The sequence below is a fragment of the Trachemys scripta genome, chromosome 11 (genome assembly GCF_013100865.1).
Source record: "Trachemys scripta elegans isolate TJP31775 chromosome 11, CAS_Tse_1.0, whole genome shotgun sequence".
NCBI lineage: Eukaryota > Metazoa > Chordata > Testudines > Emydidae > Trachemys > Trachemys scripta.
The window spans coordinates 37265001-37287229 of record NC_048308.1 but is presented as its reverse complement, the minus strand read 5'-3'; the positions used below and the strand labels follow the sequence as shown (position 1 = coordinate 37287229).

Below are 22229 nucleotides of genomic sequence, written 5' to 3'. Positions count from 1 at the left end.
GGGTTGGATCGTCTCTTCCCGTATCTTAGGCCGTCTGTCCCACAGTGGGACCTAAACGTGGTGTCTGCCTGTCTCATGGGGCTCCCGTTTGAGCCGCTAGCCACGTGCTCCTAGTCACACCTCTTGTGGAAGGTGGCCTTCCTGGTTGCGATCATGTCGGCTAGACAGGTTTCGGAACTTGGGGCCCTGACTTCCGAGCCCCCCGTACACAAAGTTTCATAAAGATGAGGTCCAGCTCCGCCCACACCCTTCGTTCCTCCCGAAGGTGGTCTCTGCCTATTACATGGGTCAGGACATTTTTCTGCCGGTCCTCTGACCCAAGTCCCATGGTCCAGTGAGGAGTGCCGCCTCCACACACTGGATGTGAGACAGGCTCTGGCTTTCTACCTGGAGCGGACTAAGTCATTCATTCATCCTTGCAACTGTTCATCGCCTCGGCCAAGCGCATGAAAGGTCGGCCAATCTCCACTCAGTGGCTCTCCAACTGGATCACCTCGTGCATCCATATCTGTTATGGCTTGGCAGGAATCCCTCCGCCACCATTTGTGAAGGCGCACTCGACTCGATACAGGCCTCGTCGGCTGCCTTTTTGGTCCATGTCCCTATCCAGGACATTTGTAGGGCTGCTACGTGGTCTTCAGTTCACACTTTCACCTCGCATTATGCAATTGTCTCCCAAACCAGGGAGGATGCTGGATTCGGCAGTGCTGTGCTCCGTCCCAAGAATTTGTGAACTCCTACCCACCTCCAACAGATATGGCTTGGAATCACCTACTGTGGAATACACATGAGCAATCACTCGAAGAAGAAAAGACAGTTACCTTTTCCATAACTGGCATTCTTCGAGATGTGTTGCTCATGTCGATTTCACATTCCGCCCTCCTTCCCCTCTATTGGAGTTGTCTGGCAAGAAGGAACTGAGGGTGGGGGGAGCACGCGGCTCCCCTTATACTGCGCTATGGAGGCATCACTCCAGGGGTCGCTGGGGCGCTCCCCTATGGGTACTGCTAGGGGAAAAACTTCCGGCACCAGTGCACGTGGCGAGCACGCACACCTATTGTGGAATAGACATTAGCAACACATCTCGAAGAACACCAGTTACGGGAAAGGTAACTGTCTTTTTTTACATGGCCTCATTAATATTTGTGTAGTCTCTTTTCTGTTGAATGCAAATGCTTCGATGTTGGGTTTTTAATTAATTAGTTATGCCAGATTCCCTTAATTAAAAAAGCTAGATTATTTTATTCATATACGTGAAATTGTTAACTTGTCATTATCAGTCTTTACTTTTTTTCATATGATTGTGCAGTTAGATGGCAATTTGTACTCTATCTTATCTGACACTGTATTTCTGAATTTTTACTCTAGGTTTTGTACGGTGTTGGAGTACTGCGAAGGCAATGATTTGGATTTCTATCTCAAGCAACATAAACTGATGTCAGAGAAAGAAGCTAGGTCCATTGTAATGCAAATAGTAAATGCACTACGGTATCTCAATGAGATCAAGCCCCCTATTATACACTATGATCTTAAGCCAGGTAAATGAAAAAAGTTACAGCTGAAAATGCAATAATTTTGCTCTCTCGTATTTTATTTGTAATCTATGTTGGAAAATCTCAGATTAACCTCTGGTTGTCATTTCTTCTTAAATATCTCCAAAATTCATATTTCTCTTACATCTTTACTACTGAAATCTTTGTCTATTCTTTGGCTATCACTTGCCTCAACTCATTAGTCATTTTGCATTATTTTGTGATTTTAATTTATGGGGTAAGTACCTGTCACAAGGTGCAGCCCTCATTGCTAGACTGATGCCTCCTCCTGGTCATGCTGAGGATTAGCTCAAGGCAGACACCCACATCTGCGGTCTGCACACCGGCACTCAGTCTCTCCTCCCGCCTGTGGCTTCTCTCTCAGCTCCCAGAACTGTAGCATCCTCTTCTCAACTCAGCCCTCTGGCTAGGTCATCGTTTGTTTCCTGCTTCCAGAAGGGGATCGGGATCTCTGTCCAACAGTTGAGCCACTTCCCCAGTGACAAGTTGCGGGGGGACCCAGGCCCACTCACTACTGCAGCCCCAAGTCCAGGGACTCAGTAAATAGCAGCCTCCTGCTGCTCCTCTATAACCTCCATCAGTGCTGCTATATTTCCCTGGGCCACTTCCCCGTGGCCCTAGCACCTTCTTCGCCCTTACCTCAGGGCATTCAGCTGGGCTCCCTGCAGCAACTGACCCTACTCTGCTCTGCAGCTCCCTTTTATCTGAGCCTTCGGGGCCTGGATTGCTCCCTGCATCTCCTCCCTAATTGGCTGTACTTCAAACAGCCTCTCTGGGCTGCTGGGAGAACTTACTTCCATTGCTCCTTCCTGGACAGGGCATGATTAACCCCTTTTATGCCTGTGTGGGGCAGACACCCCATCACAGGTCCAGAGAACATGACGGACACCTTCAGAAATACAAAGAAAATAATTTGTTGTTTCCTTCCCCTCTGATCTTTCCAGAATGCTGCTGTGAAAATCATTTTCCTTTATTGTGCATTTTCCTTGTCTACTCAAATCCTTTCACTGGCTATCATCATCTACCTTTAGTTGAGGCTTTTGTCTTCACACTAAAGTCTCTGTGTAATTGCACTCATGCATACAAGTGTTGTCCTCCTTTGCTATAATTGGGCCTCTTTCCTAGCTGCTCCCTGTGTATCCTCCTTCCACTGTCATCTTCATGTCCTCTTCCATGCTGCCCCTTTATGCCTGAAACAGTCCAATTTTTCTTGCATGTCTAATGACCATCATCTTTATTCTAATCTCTCCTTAAATCTTACTGCATCCATTAAGTTTTCCAATAATGACTCAGCATAGAGTAAATGAAATTAGTGTGACCATTTTAAACAGACTAAAGATTTACACCATCTTCTACCTTGGGGTTTCAGTTGGCCATCTAGTTTGTTAGTACTCTCTTTGTGAATCTAAAATTGTTAACCCCTTAAGGCAAAGATGGTGTTTGTGTAGTGTGCCATACAACATCAAGCTACCACTTAATAAGTAAGAAACTGTTAACATGGTTTTCTTTTAGAGAGGATAGAGTTGTACGGTATGCATGCTCTTTTGCACAGTTTCAGGGATGACTGTTCTCATATAGAGCAATTCTGAATATATTTTTATTAAGACATTTATGTTCTTAATTTAATATTTTTGAAAGAGATTGGTAAAAATAAATTTTGTTTAAATAATGAATAAAGTATAATGCTAAAGGAAAACAAAAATAGTATGAGAAATTCATTGTACAGTTTAAAAACAGGGAGAGATCCTTGGCCCATCTGCAGCCCCTTTGCACTGTTCTTGGGGAGCATATAGAGGCTGTTCCTAAAGCCAGTTTAACCAGCTTCCTGTGAATTCTGTGGTGCTGGTAGGAATATGTTTTCAGGACAATGAGTGGGAAAAAGCACCATGGCCAGGGTTGCTGTGATCTGGTGTTTCCCAGCTACTCAATCAGTCCCTTGGGGGGCCATTGCAGTTGGGAGCAACTTAGAGCCACGCAGAGGTCAAAATGGTTTGAGGAGGAGGGTAGAAAGGTGGTATTCAGCTGCTTCAGCTGTACCAGGCACTGCTGCAGATTGAACCTATTAAGAAGCATTTATTTAGTATTCTTGTGATAAGATTGCATATTCATAATGTTTTGTTGTTGTTAGGTAACATCCTTCTAGTAGATGGAACAGCATGTGGAGAAATAAAAATCACTGATTTTGGTCTCTCTAAAATAATGGATGATGACAGCTATGGTGTGGATGGAATGGACTTAACTTCACAAGGGGCAGGAACTTATTGGTAATTTTAAGTTTGGACAGATATGTTATTTAAATTTTTATTCAAATTTCAATAATGTAAAATCAGTTTTACACAGATATCTAGGATTAAAAGCATCAAATGTAAAATAGGGGAAGGAAAAGGATTTATGTGCAACATTTAGCCTATGGATCTTAGTGTTGAAGGAACATAATATTACTGAATTTTGTAGGATGCATAACATAATCAAATGTTTATAGGAGTACGAATAACTTCTACAGATACGTTAGCTAATCTTTTCTCAAATCTGGGGATCAGTTGAAGTAAGAAAGAATCACCCTTGCTCAAAGCATAGTATTGCACAGTTAGGTGCAGTATGTGGGTTTCATTATCAGGTTTTTTTCCCCCAAAGTGTTTGGTGTTGGAAAAATGAAATTGGACTAGGAGGACCTTTGATTACTTCTAGCATGGCAATTCCTATGTTTCTATTTTTACTTCTCCTGTGGAAGTCAGTTTATACTTCACTCATAATCTCCAGGAAGGCAGCAGCCAGGATATATATTTGAACATTCTGAAAGAATCACCATTTTAGTTCAGAATGTTATAAACATGTTTTCCAAGAAGAAAATATATATTAAACCCCTTGGCTTTTGGAAGATCATGACAGCCCTCCCAGGGGCGATAGGTTTGCATAGATGCTTAGCACTGGGAAATCCTCCTGAGAGAAATGTTATCAATTCCAAGAACTTTAGATCCCCAGATCATTATCTTCTTCAGACTACGTATACACACTCATTAAAATAATTCCTTTAGTCTTAAAGGTTCAGTTGACTGGAAAACTGACCAGCCATACTATATGTGTAGGGATAATATATATTTGGCAATTTTTATTACATATGTACATATAGGGTAAATGTATACTGTGTCAGTATAAAACTGTTATGGAGTGTTTTCCAGTGTTGTGTATGTTGATTAAAATCTGTGCACTTGGTTAGACCCTTAGGAGGGCCTCTGAGAATTAGGCATTTCTCACGTGCGTACCTGAAACTTCATTAACGTGCAGTGAAATTGCAGCACATGTCCTGAACAAAGCATTTAAAAAAATGCATGTCTAAATACATTTTCCAAATGAGCGCAAGTGTAAAAATCTTATGGAAAAGTAAGACTGAACACACACTGACCTCTCACTTTGTGCAAAAGTCCAAAATCTATGAAGGGCATGGTGAGTTTTATATCTTTATATGACTATTTATTTGAAAAATATATGTGGGAAGTGGAGGGGGTGCCTGCTTCTCCTGCTACTTAGAGAGTTTAAGGCCAGAAGGGACCATCAGATCATCTAGCCTGACCTGTATATTACAGGCCACCAACACCATCCAGCACCTGCACATTAAACCCAACAACCAAAATTAGACCAAAATATTACAACCCACAGGAGACTAGCCTATTCAGTGCCACAGTCAGCGAATAGGAGGGACCGAGGTGCACCAGGGCTCAAGGCCCCCACGGTGACAGGGAAATGATTAAATGAGATACAACTAAATAATTATAGCAAGTGACCCGCAACCAGACTCTGTAGAGGAAGGAAAAAAATCTAGGGCTGTCAAGTGATTTAAAAAATTAATCGTGACTAATCGCGCTGTTAATAATAGAATTCTATTTATATAAATATTTTGGATGTTTTCCACTTTTTCAAGTATATTGATTTCAATTACAACACAGAATACAAAGTGTACAGTACTCAATATTTATTTTTATTATAAATATTTGCACTGTAAAAATAAAATAAATACCATATATACTCGATCACAAGCCAGTTCGTTTATAAGCTGACCCCCCGCAAGATGGATAAGTAAAAATGGAAAATTTTTATGACCTGTTCATAAGCCGACCCTATAATTCAACTTTGGCTCCCGAGCCATCAGGATGAGCCGCTGGCAGGCTGAGATGGTTTGTTTACCACGCGTCTGCAGGCATGGAGGTAAACCTAAGTACACAAAGTGTCCCGGCGCGCCAGCTTCTTACCCTGATGGGCTGGGACAGCAACTGGTGGGGAAATTTTTTGGGGGGAGAAGCTGGGGGTCGGGAGTAACCCCTGTGACCACCCCCCACATGACCCCACCCCTAGCTCGGGACCCCCACACTCTCCCCATCCCATCCCTTCTCACCTTATCTGGGGCCAGGGGAGGATGTCTCTGGCCTGGCTGGAGCTGCTCCGGCAGGCTGGGCAGTGCGGCCGCAGCGTGCTCCGGTGGGCCGGGCCGGGTGGCGCGGCCGCAGCCTGCTCTGGCGGGCTGGGTGGCTGCAGCCTGCCAGCCCTGGAGCTGCAGCTGCTTTGGAGGGTGTGGGGAGAGCAGCATGGCCAGAAGCGGAGAGACTCTGGCCCTGCCTCTTCCCTTCTGGCTCTGCTGGCTGTGCTGCCTCTCCTTGTTCCCTGTGTTCAGGGGAGGGGCTGTGTCCCACCTCTCCCTCTCTATACTGTTCATAAGCCAACCCCCTTCTCTGGTGCTTCCCTTTTTTACTAAAACAATTCGGCTTATGAACGAGTATATACGGTAGTATTTTTCAATTCACTTAATACAAGTACTGTAGTGCAATCTCTTTATCATGAAAGTTGAACTTACAAATGTAGAATTATATACAAAAAAACTGCATTCAAAAATAAAACTATGTAAAACGTCAGAGCCTACAAGTCCACTCAGTCCTATTTCTAGTTCAGCCAATCGCTCAGACAAACAAGTTTGTTTACATTTGCAGGAGATAATGTTTAAAATGTCACCTGAAAGTGAGAACAGGTGTTCACATGGCACTGTTGTAGCTGGTGTTGCAAGATATTTACATGCCAGATGCGGTAAAGATTCATATGTCCCTTCGTGCTTCACCCACCATTCCAGAGGACATGCTTCCATGCTGATGATGGTTTCTGTTCGATAACGATACAAAGCAGTGTGGACTGACCCATGTTCATTTTCACCATATGAGTCAGATGCTACCAAGAACGTTAATTTTCTTTTTGGGTGGTTCGGGTTCTGTAGTTTTCACATCAGACTGTTGCTCTTTCAAGACTTCTGAAAACATGCTCTACACTTCATCCCTCTCAGATTTTGGAAGGCAGTTCAGATTCTTAAATCGTGGTTCGAGTGCTGTAGTTACCTTTAGAAATCTCACATTGGTACCGTCTTTCCGTTTTGTCAAATCTGCAGTGTAAAAATGTTCTTAAAACAAACAACATGCTGGGTCATCATCCAAGATTGCTATAATATGAACTATATGGCAGAATGCAATAGGGGGACATACAGTTCTCCTCCAAGGAGTTCAGTCACAAATTTAATTAATGCATTATTTTTTTAACCAGCGTCATCAGCATGGAAACATGTTCTCTGGACTGTTGGCCAAAGTATGATGGGGCATACGAATGTTTAGCATACCTGGCACATAAATATCTTGCAATGCTGACTACAGAAGTGCCATGCATACATCTGTTCTCACTTTCAGGTGATGTAGATAATAAGTGGGCAGCATTATTTCCCGTAAATGTAAACAAACTTGTTTGTCTTAATGATTGTGTGAACAAAAAGTAGGACTGAGCAGACTTGTAGGCTCTAAAGTTGTACATTGTTTTGGTTTTGAGTGAAGTTGTATAACAAAAATCTACATTTGTAAGTTGTGCTTTCACGTGAAAGAGATTGCACTATGGTACTCGTATGAGGTGAATTGAAAAATACTATTACTTTTGTTTATCATTTTTACAGTGCAAATATTTGTAATAAAAATAATATAAAGTGAGCACTATACACTTCGTATTCTGTGTTGTAATTGAAATCAATATATTTTAAAATGTAGAAAAAATCCAAAATATTTAATAAATGTCAATTGGTATTCTATTGTTTAACAGTGAAATTAAAACGGCAATTAATAGCGATGAATTTTTTTGAGTTAATCGCATGAGTTAATCGACAGCCCTAAAAGAAACCCCAAGGTCACCACCAGTCTGACCTAGGGGAAAATTCCTTCCTGACCCCACATATGACGATCAGTTAGACCATGAGCATGTAAGCAAGAACCAATCATCCAAGCACCTGGGAGAGACAGAGAATGCTTGGTGCTTCCTTAGAGCCCTGCCCAATATCTCATTTCCAGCTGTGGGTCCTCCTTGATGCTTTAAAGAAAGGAGATAAAAACACCCACCCAGAACATACTGGGGGGAAGAAATAATCCCTTCCTGACTTCTGCTGGTTGCCAGGTGAAACCCTGAAGCATGAGCTTCAGATGCATCAGGCATAAACCAAAAGTGAACCCCAGAGTAATTGAGCCCTTCCCCTAACATCACGAGCGCCTCATTGTACAGTAGCTCTCATAAATTTGTTCTGCTCTCTCTTAAAAATGAAGTTGCTTGCCCCACAACTCCTTTTGGGAGGCTGTTACAGAACCTCATCCCTCTTGACAGTTAGAAATCTTCTTCTGATTTCCAGCCTGAATTTGTTCATGGGCAGTTTATATATGCTTGTTCTTGTGCCAGCATTGTCCTTCAGTTTAAATAGCTCTTCACCTCCCTGAGAGCAGTCATATCCCCTAATGTATTTATAGAGAGCAATTATATCTCCCCTCAGCCTTCAATTTACTAGACTAAACAAGCCATGTTTTCCCAGTCTCCTCTCATAAGATGGGTGCTCCATTCCCCTTATCTTCCTACTAGCTCTTCTCTGCACCTGCTTTAGTTTAAATTAATCTTTCTTGAACATGAGTGACCAGAATCGTACCAGTATTCCAAATTAAGTCTTACCAGTGCATTACACAATGGATTAATACTACTTTATCTCTACTGAAAATGCTTCATCTGATACTTCCTAAAATCACATTTGTCTTTTTCACCGTACATCACAGTGGTGGCTCATAATCATCCTGTGATAGACCCACACATCCAGGGCTTTCTCCTCCTCTGTTACTTCCAACTGATGAGCCCCCAACTGAAGCAGAAATTCTTATTATTGGACCCTGAGTGAATGACTTTGCATTTTGTACCATTGAATTTCTTCCCATTTCTGTCACTCCAGTCTTCAAGGTCATCCAGATATTCCTGTATAACATTCCAGTCTTCCTCTGTATTGACAATCCCTCCCAGCTTTGTATCATCAGCAAATGTTATCAGCACACTTATACTTTTTGTGCCAAGTCATTAATAAAAATGTTGATTGGCCCCAAGACTAATCTTTGAGGAACTCCACTAGTAATCTCCCTCTAGTCCAGTAATTCACCTTTTAGCATAACCCACTGCATTTTCCCCTTCAGCCAATTTCTTATCCACCTTACAACACTTGTACTGATCTCTGTCTTCCCTAATTTAAGAAATAATTTCCCATGTGATACTGTTGTCACATGCTTTACTGAAGTCCAAGTGTATTAGGTTTACTGCACTTCCCTTATCTAAAAAATCAGTTATTTTCTCAAAGAAGGAAATCAGGTCAGTCTATCATGTTAACCCTTATTACATTACATCCCCTTTACCATTTACCTCTATGAATGTAATTACTCTTTCCTTCACAACTTGATCTAAAACCTTGCATATTACTTAAGTCAGACTAACAGGTCTGTAAATGTCAGATCACTTGTTTTCCCTTTCTTAAATATAGATATGATGTTAGCTATTTTCCAGTCATATAGTATTACCCCTAAATAGATAGATTTATTAAATATCCTTGCTACCGGGCTAGCAATGTCATGTATCAGTTGTTTCAGTGTTCTGGGATGGAAGTTATCTGGTCCCCCTGATTCGAGCATAATAAGATCTTCAAGTTTTCTTCCACCTGAGATGTAGTAATTTCCATTTCTTGACACTCATTTCCATCACATGTACATATTCTGTATTGTCATCCTTACTGAAAACTGAAGCAAATTATTTATTTTGTTTTTGACCTGTATCTAGATTATCTTTAATCTTCTTCCCATCCACACTGCATAATGGCCCAACCTCGTCCTTCCACAGTCTCTCTTTATTTCTATAACTAAAAAACGTATTTATTTTAAATGTCCACAGCAAGAGCTAATTCAGCTTGTCTTTTGGTAATTCTTGCTTTACTACTACTTTTTCTAACCTCCACAATATAGATTTTTTTGCTGATCAACCCCTTTTCTTATTCCCTGTAGGTTCTCTGCTTACTTTATTACACCTAATAAACTTTTTAGGTCGTTATTCATCCAGCTGGGTCTGTAGCCTTTCCCTACAAGTTCTTTTCCCTTTTCTTATGATGCAAATTTCAGATAGTTTTGTATAGTTGATTTGAAGAAATTCCCATCCACCTCTATATTTGTTTTTTCTGCTCTTCAGTACAGTTGATGTCTTTAACTAATTATTTTAATTGACCAAAGTCTGCCCTTTTACAATAAAAAATCATAGTTGACAACCTGGTTTTGATTATCTTTTCATTTAATTTAAATTGAATCAGCCCATGATCACTCGATCCAAGGTTATTTCTTATGACTAGCTCTTCCTTGATGTCCTCACTACTTACCAAAAGCAAATCTAAAATTGCATCAACTCTTGTTGGTTCAGTGATGATTTGAGGAAGAAAACTGTCATCTATCGCGTCCAGGATTACATGGGTCTTACCAGTCTTAGTAGCATTTATTCTCCAACTTTACCATTCCTAAAAGTATTTGTCTCTAATAATATTGGAGATCTCTGTAGTAGGAAACGCTCTCGCTCTTGAAGACTGAGGATTTTAGCAGCTGTAGGGCAGGGAACAGCCAGCCTGAGATACCCCAAACAGGGAAATTACACTCTCTCCCTCCCTCCTGCATCCTAAATTCAATAGGTAGGTAGGAGACCCAGAGACATCCCACCAGTGTATCTGTTGGGTGGAAATGAAGGCGGGGTATAAACCATCTCTTCTCTCTCATGCACTCGGGCTCTTTTACAAAAAACTTTAACGATAGAACTGCCTGCAGAACAGGAAAAGCAGTGAGCATTGTCATTGCCTATAGAAACTTCCTGGCTGGGATTTGTTCTCCCCAGTCCCTCCCTGTTCTGATGGGGCTTTTGGCTTTTCTGCTTTAGCAGCCCATCAATCCTGCTAGTGAGTTTGAAGAGTAAGTAGGAGGCTAGTGTTGGCCAGCTCATTATCTGCCAACTCTTCTGAGCACTTAGCCTCTTTTCATTAGTTTACCTGCAGTAAGGAAAGAAGTCGGGCTCAAATTTAATTTTAAACAGAAACGTCAACACTGTACCTATCAGTTCTGTAGCTTTTTCTGTTTACTAAGTTTTACATAATAGAATTTGTTTTTACCTTTTTCTTTAGCTAACAAAACACAGAACCCACCCCTAGGAAATTATACACAAACCCCCCCACATTAAAAAAAACATAATTTAGGTTGCAAAGTCAAGCACTCAGTAGTTAGGAAACACTATACCTATTTGGCAGGGGGAGGAAGGTGGGAAAGAGAGATGCACACATTAATATTTGGAAATATTTATGCCAAATGAAAATGTTAAATAATATGGATGTGATAGAATTATTTTCACTAATTGTGATATCTCTCTACAACTTGCTTTTGACTTTTTCACTTTCTAGTCACCGTGTCAGGCTAAAAGTGTTCTCTAGTTCACAACGCTATATATCTTGTGTAAATATTTCTATGTATACATTATTTTGTTTCATTAATGTTTCGGCTTGGCCCTATGTTTTGGTATAATTTATCATATGCTGTGATTCATCTTTTAAAATTATTGATATATTAATGTTCTGTTACTAGCATAATAATGCCTGTAGTCATTTATACTATAAATACACACACAATCAGCTGACAAAATTTTCAATCTTGGGAGCCTAAAGTTGGGTGCTTAATTCCATATTTAGGAGCTTAAATAAGTGGCTTTATTTTTAGAGATATTAGACACCTTGAACTGTTTCTGATGTTATATCTACTTAAGACTCTCAATATTTATTTAGGCGCGTAACTTTAGGGGGTCTATGTTATAAAATTTTGGTCCTTGGCCTCTAACTTGTCTAAAATGCCATGTGCAATAATTACATTATAAATTAATACAAATGCTAAAAATAGTAGGGTCCATGACCTTTATACCACTACTAAGTTTCAACACATCACATTGCTAAAATAATGGGATTTTCTTTAGAAACTAGCTGTTTTCTGTCTCCGAGTATATCTCGAAATGGTTGATTCATAGAAGGAAATGCTGTAAGATAATTTGAAGTGGGAGTTATTTTATAAGGAATTTATATAAATTGTCATGTACAGAAGCTGAATGTCTATGTTCATTGTATCTCTTGTAAACTATTCACTACCTACTGCAGGGCTGGCTCTAGGCACCAGCGCTCCAAGCATGTGCTTGGGGCGGCACTTCCCAAGGGGCAGCACTCCGGCCCCTCCCCCCCTCTTTTTTTTTGCTTGGGGCGGCAAAAAGCCAGGAGCCGGCCCTGGTCAGAGTCCTGCCACTGGAGAGCCAGAGCATTGTCCCCTGGAGCCAAGCCCGGGCTGCGGCGGCGAGAGGGGCTCCCGGAGTGTGTGAGGAGCCGGGGAGGGAGGGAAGCGGGGCCCGGGATGCAGGGAGGGAGGAGGGGTCCTGCTGCCACCACCGCTGTCTCCCCAGGGCGGCGCGGCATTTCCCCGCCCGAGTGGGCTGTGCGGGGCGCCGCCAGGCTGGGCAGGGGGCGCGGATCCCGGCTTGTGCACTGATGGGGCAAGTGGCTGGGCAGCCCCAGCTACTAGGGAGCTGCCCCTTCCTGCCCCCGGACCCAGCCCACTGCACATCTTCCCCGCCTCAGCCCCATGCTGCTTGCCCCGAGCCCCCACAGCGCCAGGGGTGGGGAAAGGCAGAGCCCGGCTCCGAGCGGGGCAGCAGGAGATACTGCCCCGCTGGGGGACCCCTGCGGCTCGGGCACCTGGGGGTCAGTGTCCATCCTCTCGGCTCTGCCTGCACGGGGCTGGGGAAGCAGCTGTCAGCGCCTGCCCCTCTCAGCCCTTGCACCCCCCATCCCGCTTGCAGCCTCTTCACTTGTACCTCCCCCCCATCGCTCCTTCGCCGAACCCCTTCCCCTTGTACTGTCCCTTCACCTGCACCTTTCCCCTTGTACCCTCCCCCAGCCCTCTCCTCCTGCACCTCCCCCTTCCCCTGCATCTCTTCTCCCACAACCCTCCTGATACCCTCTCTACTCCTCCACCCTCCTCTGCGAGTACATCACATACTTCTCTGCCAGTGTAGAGCCCCCAAGCACCCCCACATCCGCTCCTCTGCCTGAACACTCTTTACTAGATCCCCATCCTTTCCAGGTACAGGGTTTGAGGGTTAGTCCCTGTGCCTTCCATGTGCATTTGGAGCACTAAAGATGGAGTTGTGGGGGATGGGGGGGGGGGCCGAGATTTATACTAAAGTGAAATAAAAATAGGAGAAACGCTTTGATCCCCACTGCAAGTGTAAACGGGGATTGCTGTGGTGAACGAGGAGATCACGTTTGTAGGGGTGGGGAGCCCAGGGCTGGGGCGGCAGGGGATGTGGGTGGGGGAGGGCACTGGAGTGGGGGACAGCCAAATTTTTTTTTGCTTGGGGCGGCAAAAAACCTAGAGCCGGCCCTGACCTACTGTATGTACTATATGGTGTATTTTCATTTCATTGATATACAGTACATTGCAGCAGGTCATCAAGTGTGAAGAAGGGACAGTAATGACAGGGTTACATAAGCTTTAATGTTGATAGATGTAAAGTACTGTAAAGTCGTTTTTAAAGTTTTTGCTTCTATAATAAGTAGAAAACAATCTTGTGATTTACACAGACGTTTCAATAAATACATATTTAATTTATTTACCTCCTGTGAGAATAGGCAACTAAAAGAGGAGTATATATCCAGTCTAGGGCCCCAATCTCAGGCAATAGTTATTTTTCCCACTCCTAGGAATATGAGATAAATAAAATAAACCCTATTCTTTAACATTAACTTCACTTTCTAAAAATTGAAATCTCACTATATGGTTGATTAGCTCTATTATCTGTGTCTGACACTATAAAATATTGAAAATTACAATGTCACTCTTGATTTAAAAAACAAAACAAAACACAGACTTGAAATAACTGTACCAGTGTTAAGAAATCAGGTCAGTCAGATGTATAACTTTGTGTTTGAACATGATATAAAGATTGTGGGTTTACTTGCAGTGACAGAAGGTTTTGGTTTTACAGGTACTTGCCTCCAGAGTGTTTTGTAGTTGGCAAAGAGCCACCAAAGATTTCAAACAAGGTTGATGTATGGTCAGTTGGAGTAATCTTTTTCCAGTGTCTTTATGGAAGAAAGGTGAGACAAAATGTGTTTAAAAACCTTGTACAGCTTTAAGACAAGCTTCTCTACGTATATCTCCACTACGCACTGAAATTGTGGTCATAAAGACTTTGTTACTTCCGTTTCTGAACATTGATATTATGTTCGTTGATACCTCTTTCAAACAAGAGGTAGAGGAACAAATAGTCTAACCTGACATAAAAATGTCATTTTACTTAAAAGTGTTACTAGATATTTTTGTGAGCACACAGACAGTTTAAAATAACATAAATTAGAATGAAGATATGTTGTCACTGAAATTGATACCTGGATGCTTCATGAGGAAATTTATCTGAATTTATTTTTCAGCCATTTGGTCATAATCAATCACAACAAGATATCCTACAAGAAAACACAATATTAAAAGCCACAGAAGTCCAGTTCCCAGTTAAACCTGTTGTAAGCAATGAAGCCAAGGTAAATTTTCTTAGAACCTAATTGAGTAGCATGAAGCAAATACTAAATTTATTGATTGGTTTTAGAGTATTTACTATAGAAGCAAGCTATAAAATTACCACTAATTTAAGAATATCATGTAAGTGGGAAAGACACAATGGACAGGTATTCCTGGTTACAGCCTCTCTTTACACTTCGAAATTATTTCAGTTTTTTGTACAATATATCTCTTTTGGAACTTATCCAAGATCAGATGCTCAAAAATAATCTGGGAAAGACTTACTTCATCATCTTACATTTACATAGTGCCTTTGTTCCAGAAGAACTCCAAGGTGTTTCAAACCAGGCCTTCCCAAAAACTCTCATCACTGATGCTGTCTGGTTTTGGTGTTTATTCCCTAGAAGACTCTGGCTGCCTCACTGTATTAGCTAATTAAGTCATTTCATTAAAATTTTGTTTTGTAACAGGCTGCTTCTGAAAATAGTGAATGTTTGTTACCTAGTTTTCTCAATCTGAAGAACCAGCTTCACTGCTGGAATGCACTGGGAAAATGCCTTCTACCATTGCTCCCTTTGAAATTCATAATGTACCAGTCACATGAACTCTAGGCTGGTTAAGTAGTACATGTTCTCAAGATCAGATCAACTTCATGAGGGACAAGAATATCAAAATAGTTGGGCTGCCATAGAGCATGTAGGGCAGAGATCTGTACATTTAAAAAAACACATTATTTTGGGACTGGAAGAAATGTCTAACCCAGGGGTTCTCAAACTGGGGGTCAGGATCCGTCGGGGTCACGGGATTATTACGGGGGAGGGAGGGTCGTGAGCTGTCAGCCTCCACCCTAAACCCCGCTTTGCCTCCAGCATTTATAATGGTGTTAAATATATAAAAAAGTGTTTTTAATTTATAAGGGGAGTCGCACTCAGTGGCTTGCTATGTGAAAGGGGGGTCACCAGTACAAAAGTTTGAGAACCACTGGTCTAACCCCTTCTCCCTGGACATTCAAGATTCTACGGAGAAGTGAGGATAAAAGGAGATTCCAATGACTTTGGTGATTATAGCTGTGGACATCTGTACCATAAACTAGGTTATAGAAATTGGGGGAGAAAATAAATCGGAGGTACTTGATTTAAAATTGTTCTTATGCATACTCTGGATATTAGTGACCCTGACTCAAGCAAAAGACTTGATGCTGGTTCAAAATAATGCTATAGGAAAACAATTGGACACTACTTCCAGTGTTCTAAAACAATTAATGTAACAATGTAAGGAATACATCTTTTGGGATCCAAATGGTGTAGAAGTAGGAGCAATGTGGAATCTTGTTCAAATAAGTAAGATTCTGCCTCTGGAGGTTAAGAGGGCAAAGTAGACATAATTTAATAACTGTAGAGACTACTTTTCAAGAAGATGTGAAAAATCTTTTTGGAATGAACCTTTTTGTTATGGTTTACCTGCATACATTTCTGTTGGTGATATTCTTAAAAGGAATTTCATATTGAGCAAGTTACAGTTAGGGGGTCACGTAAAGTTTATGTAGACATTTCAAGAAGAATTGTTTGTCCTGTAATTTTTGTTCTTGGTTTGGAAAAATTGGGTCTCTTGTATTCAGTTAATGGACACAGGCACATACAATAGGAGAACAGCATGTGACTGATAAGCTTACATTTTTTAATAGTTTATGCCCCATACCTTTTAGTTTGACCCTAACGTTTTTTTGTGATTGAATTTATTGAAGGAAAACATGAGGCAACAGCTATTTAAATGTGGTTATAGTCAGAAAATGGCTATTTAAAACTGGCAATTTATTACCCTCTTTGTATTCTGAATAGTATTTGCTGCCATTAATGACAACAATTAATTGTTACTTACCTTTTACTGTTATTAGCATCAGTTAATCACAATACCTATATAAGAGCGATGAATTCTTTTCTGATCTGTACACCAAGTGTAAACTAACATGCATTTGCAGACTTTCTATTGATGACAATGTGGAAGCAAGAAAGAAGTCAGATTGACAGACCTGGCAGTTGGAAAAAACACATTGTAAACTGAAATTTTGATCTAAAAATTGAGATTAAATAAACATGGATATTCTTGATGATATTTTTACAGTCAGTTTTCAGTGTGTGACTGCACTTTAAGATCCACATGTCATTTTCTTCCGATTTGTGTTTAGCTGTCTTTTGCATTATGTTATTGTTCCTACAGTGCTATAGGTACACAAAGATTTAAAAACAAAACCCTGCCCCAAGGACCTTGCAAACTATTTTCAGTAATTCATTTATTTTTTTAAAGAAAATGTTAAAATGCTAAAATCCCAAAATGCCGAAGAACTGCTGAATATTAATATATAAACACATACATTTGCATGATTTTTTTCCTTTATTTTCCAGTAGGAAAGTAACATATACTTTTATATAAAGACCTGCACTTATTGGATATGCAGTAGTTACAGTAAATTATGGTGAAACTGCTACGTCCGGTTTCTGTGAAATTCGTATCACTAACAAATGCATGTTTTTCTTTGATCTTCAGTCTTTATTTTAGGACAAAGGGTAAAAAACTGAATTGCTTTATCAGGGAAAGGAGGATTTTTCCCTAATCTTCCCACAATCTAATTACTTAACTAAATACGAATTATTTTTTTCATGGTATGTTAATTAAATCCATAGCATTGTGTAACAGGGTTAATGGCCTGTCTAAGAGGGAGCAGGGTCCAGTACGCATGCTTCCAGTTGGGTTTAAGGGAAGGCCCTGGGGCCTTATAAAATGGGAGCTAGCAACAGGGGAAGGATGGCTACCCAGGACCTCTCTCGATCAAGGGAGGTAAGGGTGCTGGTAGAGGAAGCTGCAGGAGAGGCTGGAGAGAGTAACTAGGGGAAGATCAGGACAGCAGCAGTGGAGGGTTGGCTGCTGACCCTCTCTCTGAGCCGGAGAGAGAGAGCTGAAGAAGGCTGAGCTCTAGTTAGGAAGGGCAGGTAGTGGCTGCTTGGTGCAGAGCAGATTTAGATAAAAGAACAGCTCCAGGCTTGGATGAAGACACCAGAGCTGAGCATGAGCTGGTGATGGACTTTATTTTGGGACTTAGAGGATCATTTGTGTTAATGTTTTTAAGCTTTAACTTTTTGAATCTCAATGTCCACTGTTATTAAATTATTTTCTGATCCTCCCCCATGATTTTCCCTCAACTGTGAAACTTTAAATCAATTAAAAATTGGGGGAAAAAATGTTTAAAAATAAATATTATCCACGGAATTTTTTTTTTTAAATCACATTTTGTCAAGCCTGGTTATATAAGGTGGAGTAAGTATGTTAGGGGCTGGGAGTTAGCTGTGAGAGGATTTTCCAGACAACTTTTTTTAAATACAGGATGCTTAGAGGTACAGTGCCTTTCCAGCCTGGCATCCAGCACCATCAAGAGTAGCTTTTTGCTAGATTCCCTCACATCTAGGCAAACCAGTGTGATAAAACCTTCTTAACTTACAGAGGACAACTAGAATGGAGTAGTTTAATCAACTTCTCATCTACTGTCCATCTGATTCACAGTAGAATTTCCTACAGTTTCCACAAAGGAAAGTTACAGAAATCTTCTACATTCTGAAGATGCTAATTTCTTTCATGCCATATGATCTTGTGAAAATATATTTGATTACACATTCAATAATCCTAGCACAGTTTGACAGCTACTTAATTTCACTACCACAGAGCCTCCCAAATTCAATCTTTCTGAAATGGACCAAGATGATTTCTTCCCACCCACCCCTGGTGCCAATATCCTATTTCTGGAACATTTCCATAGCTATCCTCATTATTACAGAGAACATCACTAAATCTGCTAGAGAGAACAACCCTTCTAGCATCACTGAATGGAAAAATAAGCATGTATCTGGAAGGACCATAGAAACCCACTGGCTACACACTTAACATGCATGCTCTCTCTACATTCTCAGATTTCTCCTGCACTTGCTTCAATTTATTGATTGCAAATATTATTTCAAAACAGTAATGTGTTAAAAGATGTTTGTTTTCATGTAAAATGTGGATTCCATAGTTTTTGTCTGTTCATGAAGTTTTTCAGATAAGATCGATTTTTTTTTTTTTTTAAGTGACACTAGTTTTGTTGTTACATGCCGGCAGATTAACAAGTATGTTAACAAGTGCCATTGAGGAATGGTTGGCTTAAAGTCAAGAAGAGTAAGGGAAGAGCAGAGCACAGAAGCCGAACTTTAAATCAATATAGGTGGTGGGGAAGGGTAGTGAAGAGGTTTTTCAGTTTTGCAATCCTTAAAATGAAAAAACCTTGTAGGCAAAAGAAGGAAGATTATCTTCAACATTGCTGTTACAAGCTAACATTGTCATAGAAATGCCAGAGGCGTCACTGAAAGTTGCCATAGAATTCTGTCTGCTCTGCATTTGCTGTACCCTTCCTACCATTTTGACATAAGTGTTGCAGAATTCTGGGGACCTACTAGTTCGTTACAAATTACATTGTTCTGCTGAATTGAGCTGCTTGAAAACAACAACTCTTCTAGAACTTCAAACTGTTTAGAACTTGTTAAATCAACTGGAGGAAGAATTGGCTCATAAGCAGCATTCATTTTATTTGGAAGAGTAGTAATTTTTTCCCCCCTGCTTTTCTAGGCCTTTATCAGACGCTGTTTAGCATACCGCAAAGAAGATCGATTTGATGTCCACCAGCTGGCTAATGATCCTTATCTTCTCCCTCACATGAGAAGATCAAATTCTTCAGGAAACTTACATATGACTGGGCTGGCAGCATCTCCTACGCCACCTACTTCAAGCATTATTTCGTACTGAAATTTCTCCAAGTGAAGACTGGCATGATATATTTATAGTTTCCAGATGCAGACTAGTTTGTGAGCATTTGAGTGTTTTTACACAGGACAACTTTGATTACTGTGTTTTCAGACTGAAGTCCTCCTGCTTAGTGTCCATTTGTTTGATGGGAATGGATCATGGACTGTGAATAAATATACCCTTCTGACTGTAACCTTTAAACATTGAAGAATGACACTGCTTGTTGCACACAAATCGATGTGCTGTGTTTAAGAGTAAAGAAAAGGTTTTGGGGTTTTTTGGGGAACACTGTAAATAATCTTTTTAATACTTATAAAGTACATTTGGTTGATACTGGAGAGTGCTAACATGAAGGGTAGTTTTTCATTATTTAAATAAGAAAAGTAATGGACAAATTTGAACACACAGGAAAGGTTCAGTGTCTGGACAAAAAAAAACAACAACAAAAAAACCTACTTCCCAAGTGGTTGAAACCAAAGTAAGAAGTGAGTGTCACAGTTGTATTCTGTATAAAGCTTTTCTGAAAAAGTTATAATCTTTTGTTTGGCTATTTGGTCTTATTAAAGGCTGTACCTCAAAACCCATGTGTCCTCGTTTCACTGAGATTTGAAGGGTGATGCATAGTTTCTGGTACATTATCCCTCAAATAGCTAATTTTGAACCCATCTACATTCTTTAAATTTATTATACTTGTCACAAGTTTTGACAATGCTGCCACTTTCCAGGCCTTTGAGAAAAGTAAATGATAGCATATATCCAAGTGCAGACAGGTTATGTATGATGTTCTATGCAGGATAATGATGAATTCCCTTCTAATGCTATTGTAAATTGTTGTACAGAGGTCATATTTTTAGTTATTAAATTTCAGCCACTTATTCCTGTACAAATGTTTAAAGTATGGCTTTTTCTAATTGGATATTGTATTTTTTTTTAAGTCTCCTTGAAGGCGCTTTTAATTGCTGCTAAATTATGTTGCTTTTACTTTTGCAGAAGAATCAAATGACCTCCTTAAAGTGCAAGTCAGCTGTACGTTATAGAGAGATTAAAAGTAGATGATTCATTAACAATCAAGGCATGTAAAAGAAATCTGTGTTGGACATATACAGTACAGTTCTTTAAGTCAGTTTCTTGTGCTCTCAACCTGTGGAGCACATTGATACTAGATATAGAAGTTGTTCATGGTTATTTTCTATTTCTGGAAGTTCCTATCAACAAGGAAATGTTTCTTGTGGCTTGTACAGATATTTTAAAATGTGAAACATTTTCTAACTGCCTTGTATGGTAGAAATTTATTTTTCAGAACTCTCTCTCTTACATACATTATTCCTTTTACTGTCCCATTCATGATGCTGAATACCTAGATGTAATTTTGTCCATGCTGCAGAAAAAGGAGGCTGTATTACCACAGGTTTTCATTTAATATTGTACAGTTAAACTGTGGCTCTTGTTTTTGATGTTGCAAGCCATTTTGTTTTCATTGTACATAAAGATACATTAACTGTCTCTTTAAGATGCTGCTGAAATTGTAGAGAATGTAGCCAAAACAGTAATAAACAATGACAGTTGAAATTTCAAGTATGTATAAAGTTATTGCATCTGGGGAATCAGCTTGGCCACACCTCTCAGACACTGCTAAAAGCAATTATTTTGCTCACAAAAAAAGCCAGTAGAACTTAAATCTTTAAATACTTGAAGGGTCCCAAAATGTTTCAGACAACAGTGGTATTGAAGTAAATTGCTGCTGTTCTTTCTTACGGAGGCATTACTGTGGTGAGTGGGACTCATAGAAGTCATCTTAAGTGAAGGTTTCAAACAACTCTGTTTCCCACAGAAGAAAACATAACATTTTAGGTCCAAATAGTGGCTTTTCCTCCTCAGGTGTACAAGGAGCCCTCTCCCCATTGTACCATCCACACTGCAAAGACATAGCCGTTTCTCTTGCTCTCTGAGCTCAAGTGAGAATCGGGGTAGGGGTCATAGCTAGAAATATTCTAGATACTCTAAATGTTGTGTTACCTTCCCGCACCATGTCTGTACTGATGTCTGCAATAAAGTCAAGGACTATTTTTGCTTTACCAAAAAAAAAAATACAAGGCTGAGTAAATTGTATTGTTATTCAGATTGTGTTAATTATGTATTACATCTATTATATAGTAGTGCCTGGAAGGCCCTTGAATAAGATACAGCCTGTTCCTGCCCGAAAGAGCTTACAATTTTATGAATGTTGTTACCTAAAAATTAGTTTTCACACATACTGAGCCTCTGGAACATCATCTGCCCCGGGAAGAAGGAATTTGTTTGTTAATTACAAATTTAGCTTTATTCTGTATGGACAACATGAGTTTTTCCTGATGTCAGTTCAGAATGTGAGATGATATGGTGGAACATATCATAATTGTTTGTTTTTCTGTATTTTGGAAGTTTTTATACCAAACATTTATACAGATCAGAGCCCTAGCTCTGTAACATATTCTATTCTTTTCACATAGCTTTATCATCCAGGTGGCTTTTCTACATAGGCTCTTCCTAGCCACGTACCATAGAAAAGGTGCTGGGGGATGCGGGAAGAAAAAGCTACTTGATATGGGGAAAATGCAGAAACTTTAAAAATAAAGATATTTATCAGGAAAAGCATTGTAATATAGCTTTGATGATGTACCTAATAGAAGGTTGAGAATGAAGACTTGCTTTCCTATTACTGTACTGTTGTTTAATGGCCTAGACGTCAGTGTGTCCTGTCAATGACCGATGCCTGTTCAGTTTCTTTTCAACCCATTAGAAGGCAAATTTGTTTGACTTTTTACACCTCTTCCCCCAAAAGTTTATAATAGTAAAAATGATCCCTGGACTGGAGAAAGCTTTGGGATTCTACAAGACTAAAGGTGTATAAATCTGGGAGAATACTAAA

The 22229-nt window shown here is 40.2% G+C and overlaps 1 protein-coding gene across 4 annotated transcripts in view; it reads left to right on the top strand.

Annotated features, from left to right (window-relative positions):
- Window positions 1-20896, top strand: part of TLK1 (tousled like kinase 1) — a 189397-nt gene extending 168501 nt beyond the window's left edge. For all 4 annotated transcript variants that reach the window (XM_034785291.1, XM_034785290.1, XM_034785289.1 and 1 more), the window contains 5 exons: window positions 1369-1538; window positions 3682-3817; window positions 13965-14076; window positions 14410-14517; window positions 19145-20896. In XM_034785291.1, the coding sequence (XP_034641182.1) occupies window positions 1369-1538; window positions 3682-3817; window positions 13965-14076; window positions 14410-14517; window positions 19145-19321 (703 nt within the window). In that variant the 3' untranslated portion in view covers window positions 19322-20896. The remainder of the gene's footprint in view (window positions 1-1368; window positions 1539-3681; window positions 3818-13964; window positions 14077-14409; window positions 14518-19144) is intronic.
- The last annotated feature ends 1333 nt before the right edge of the window (window positions 20897-22229 follow it).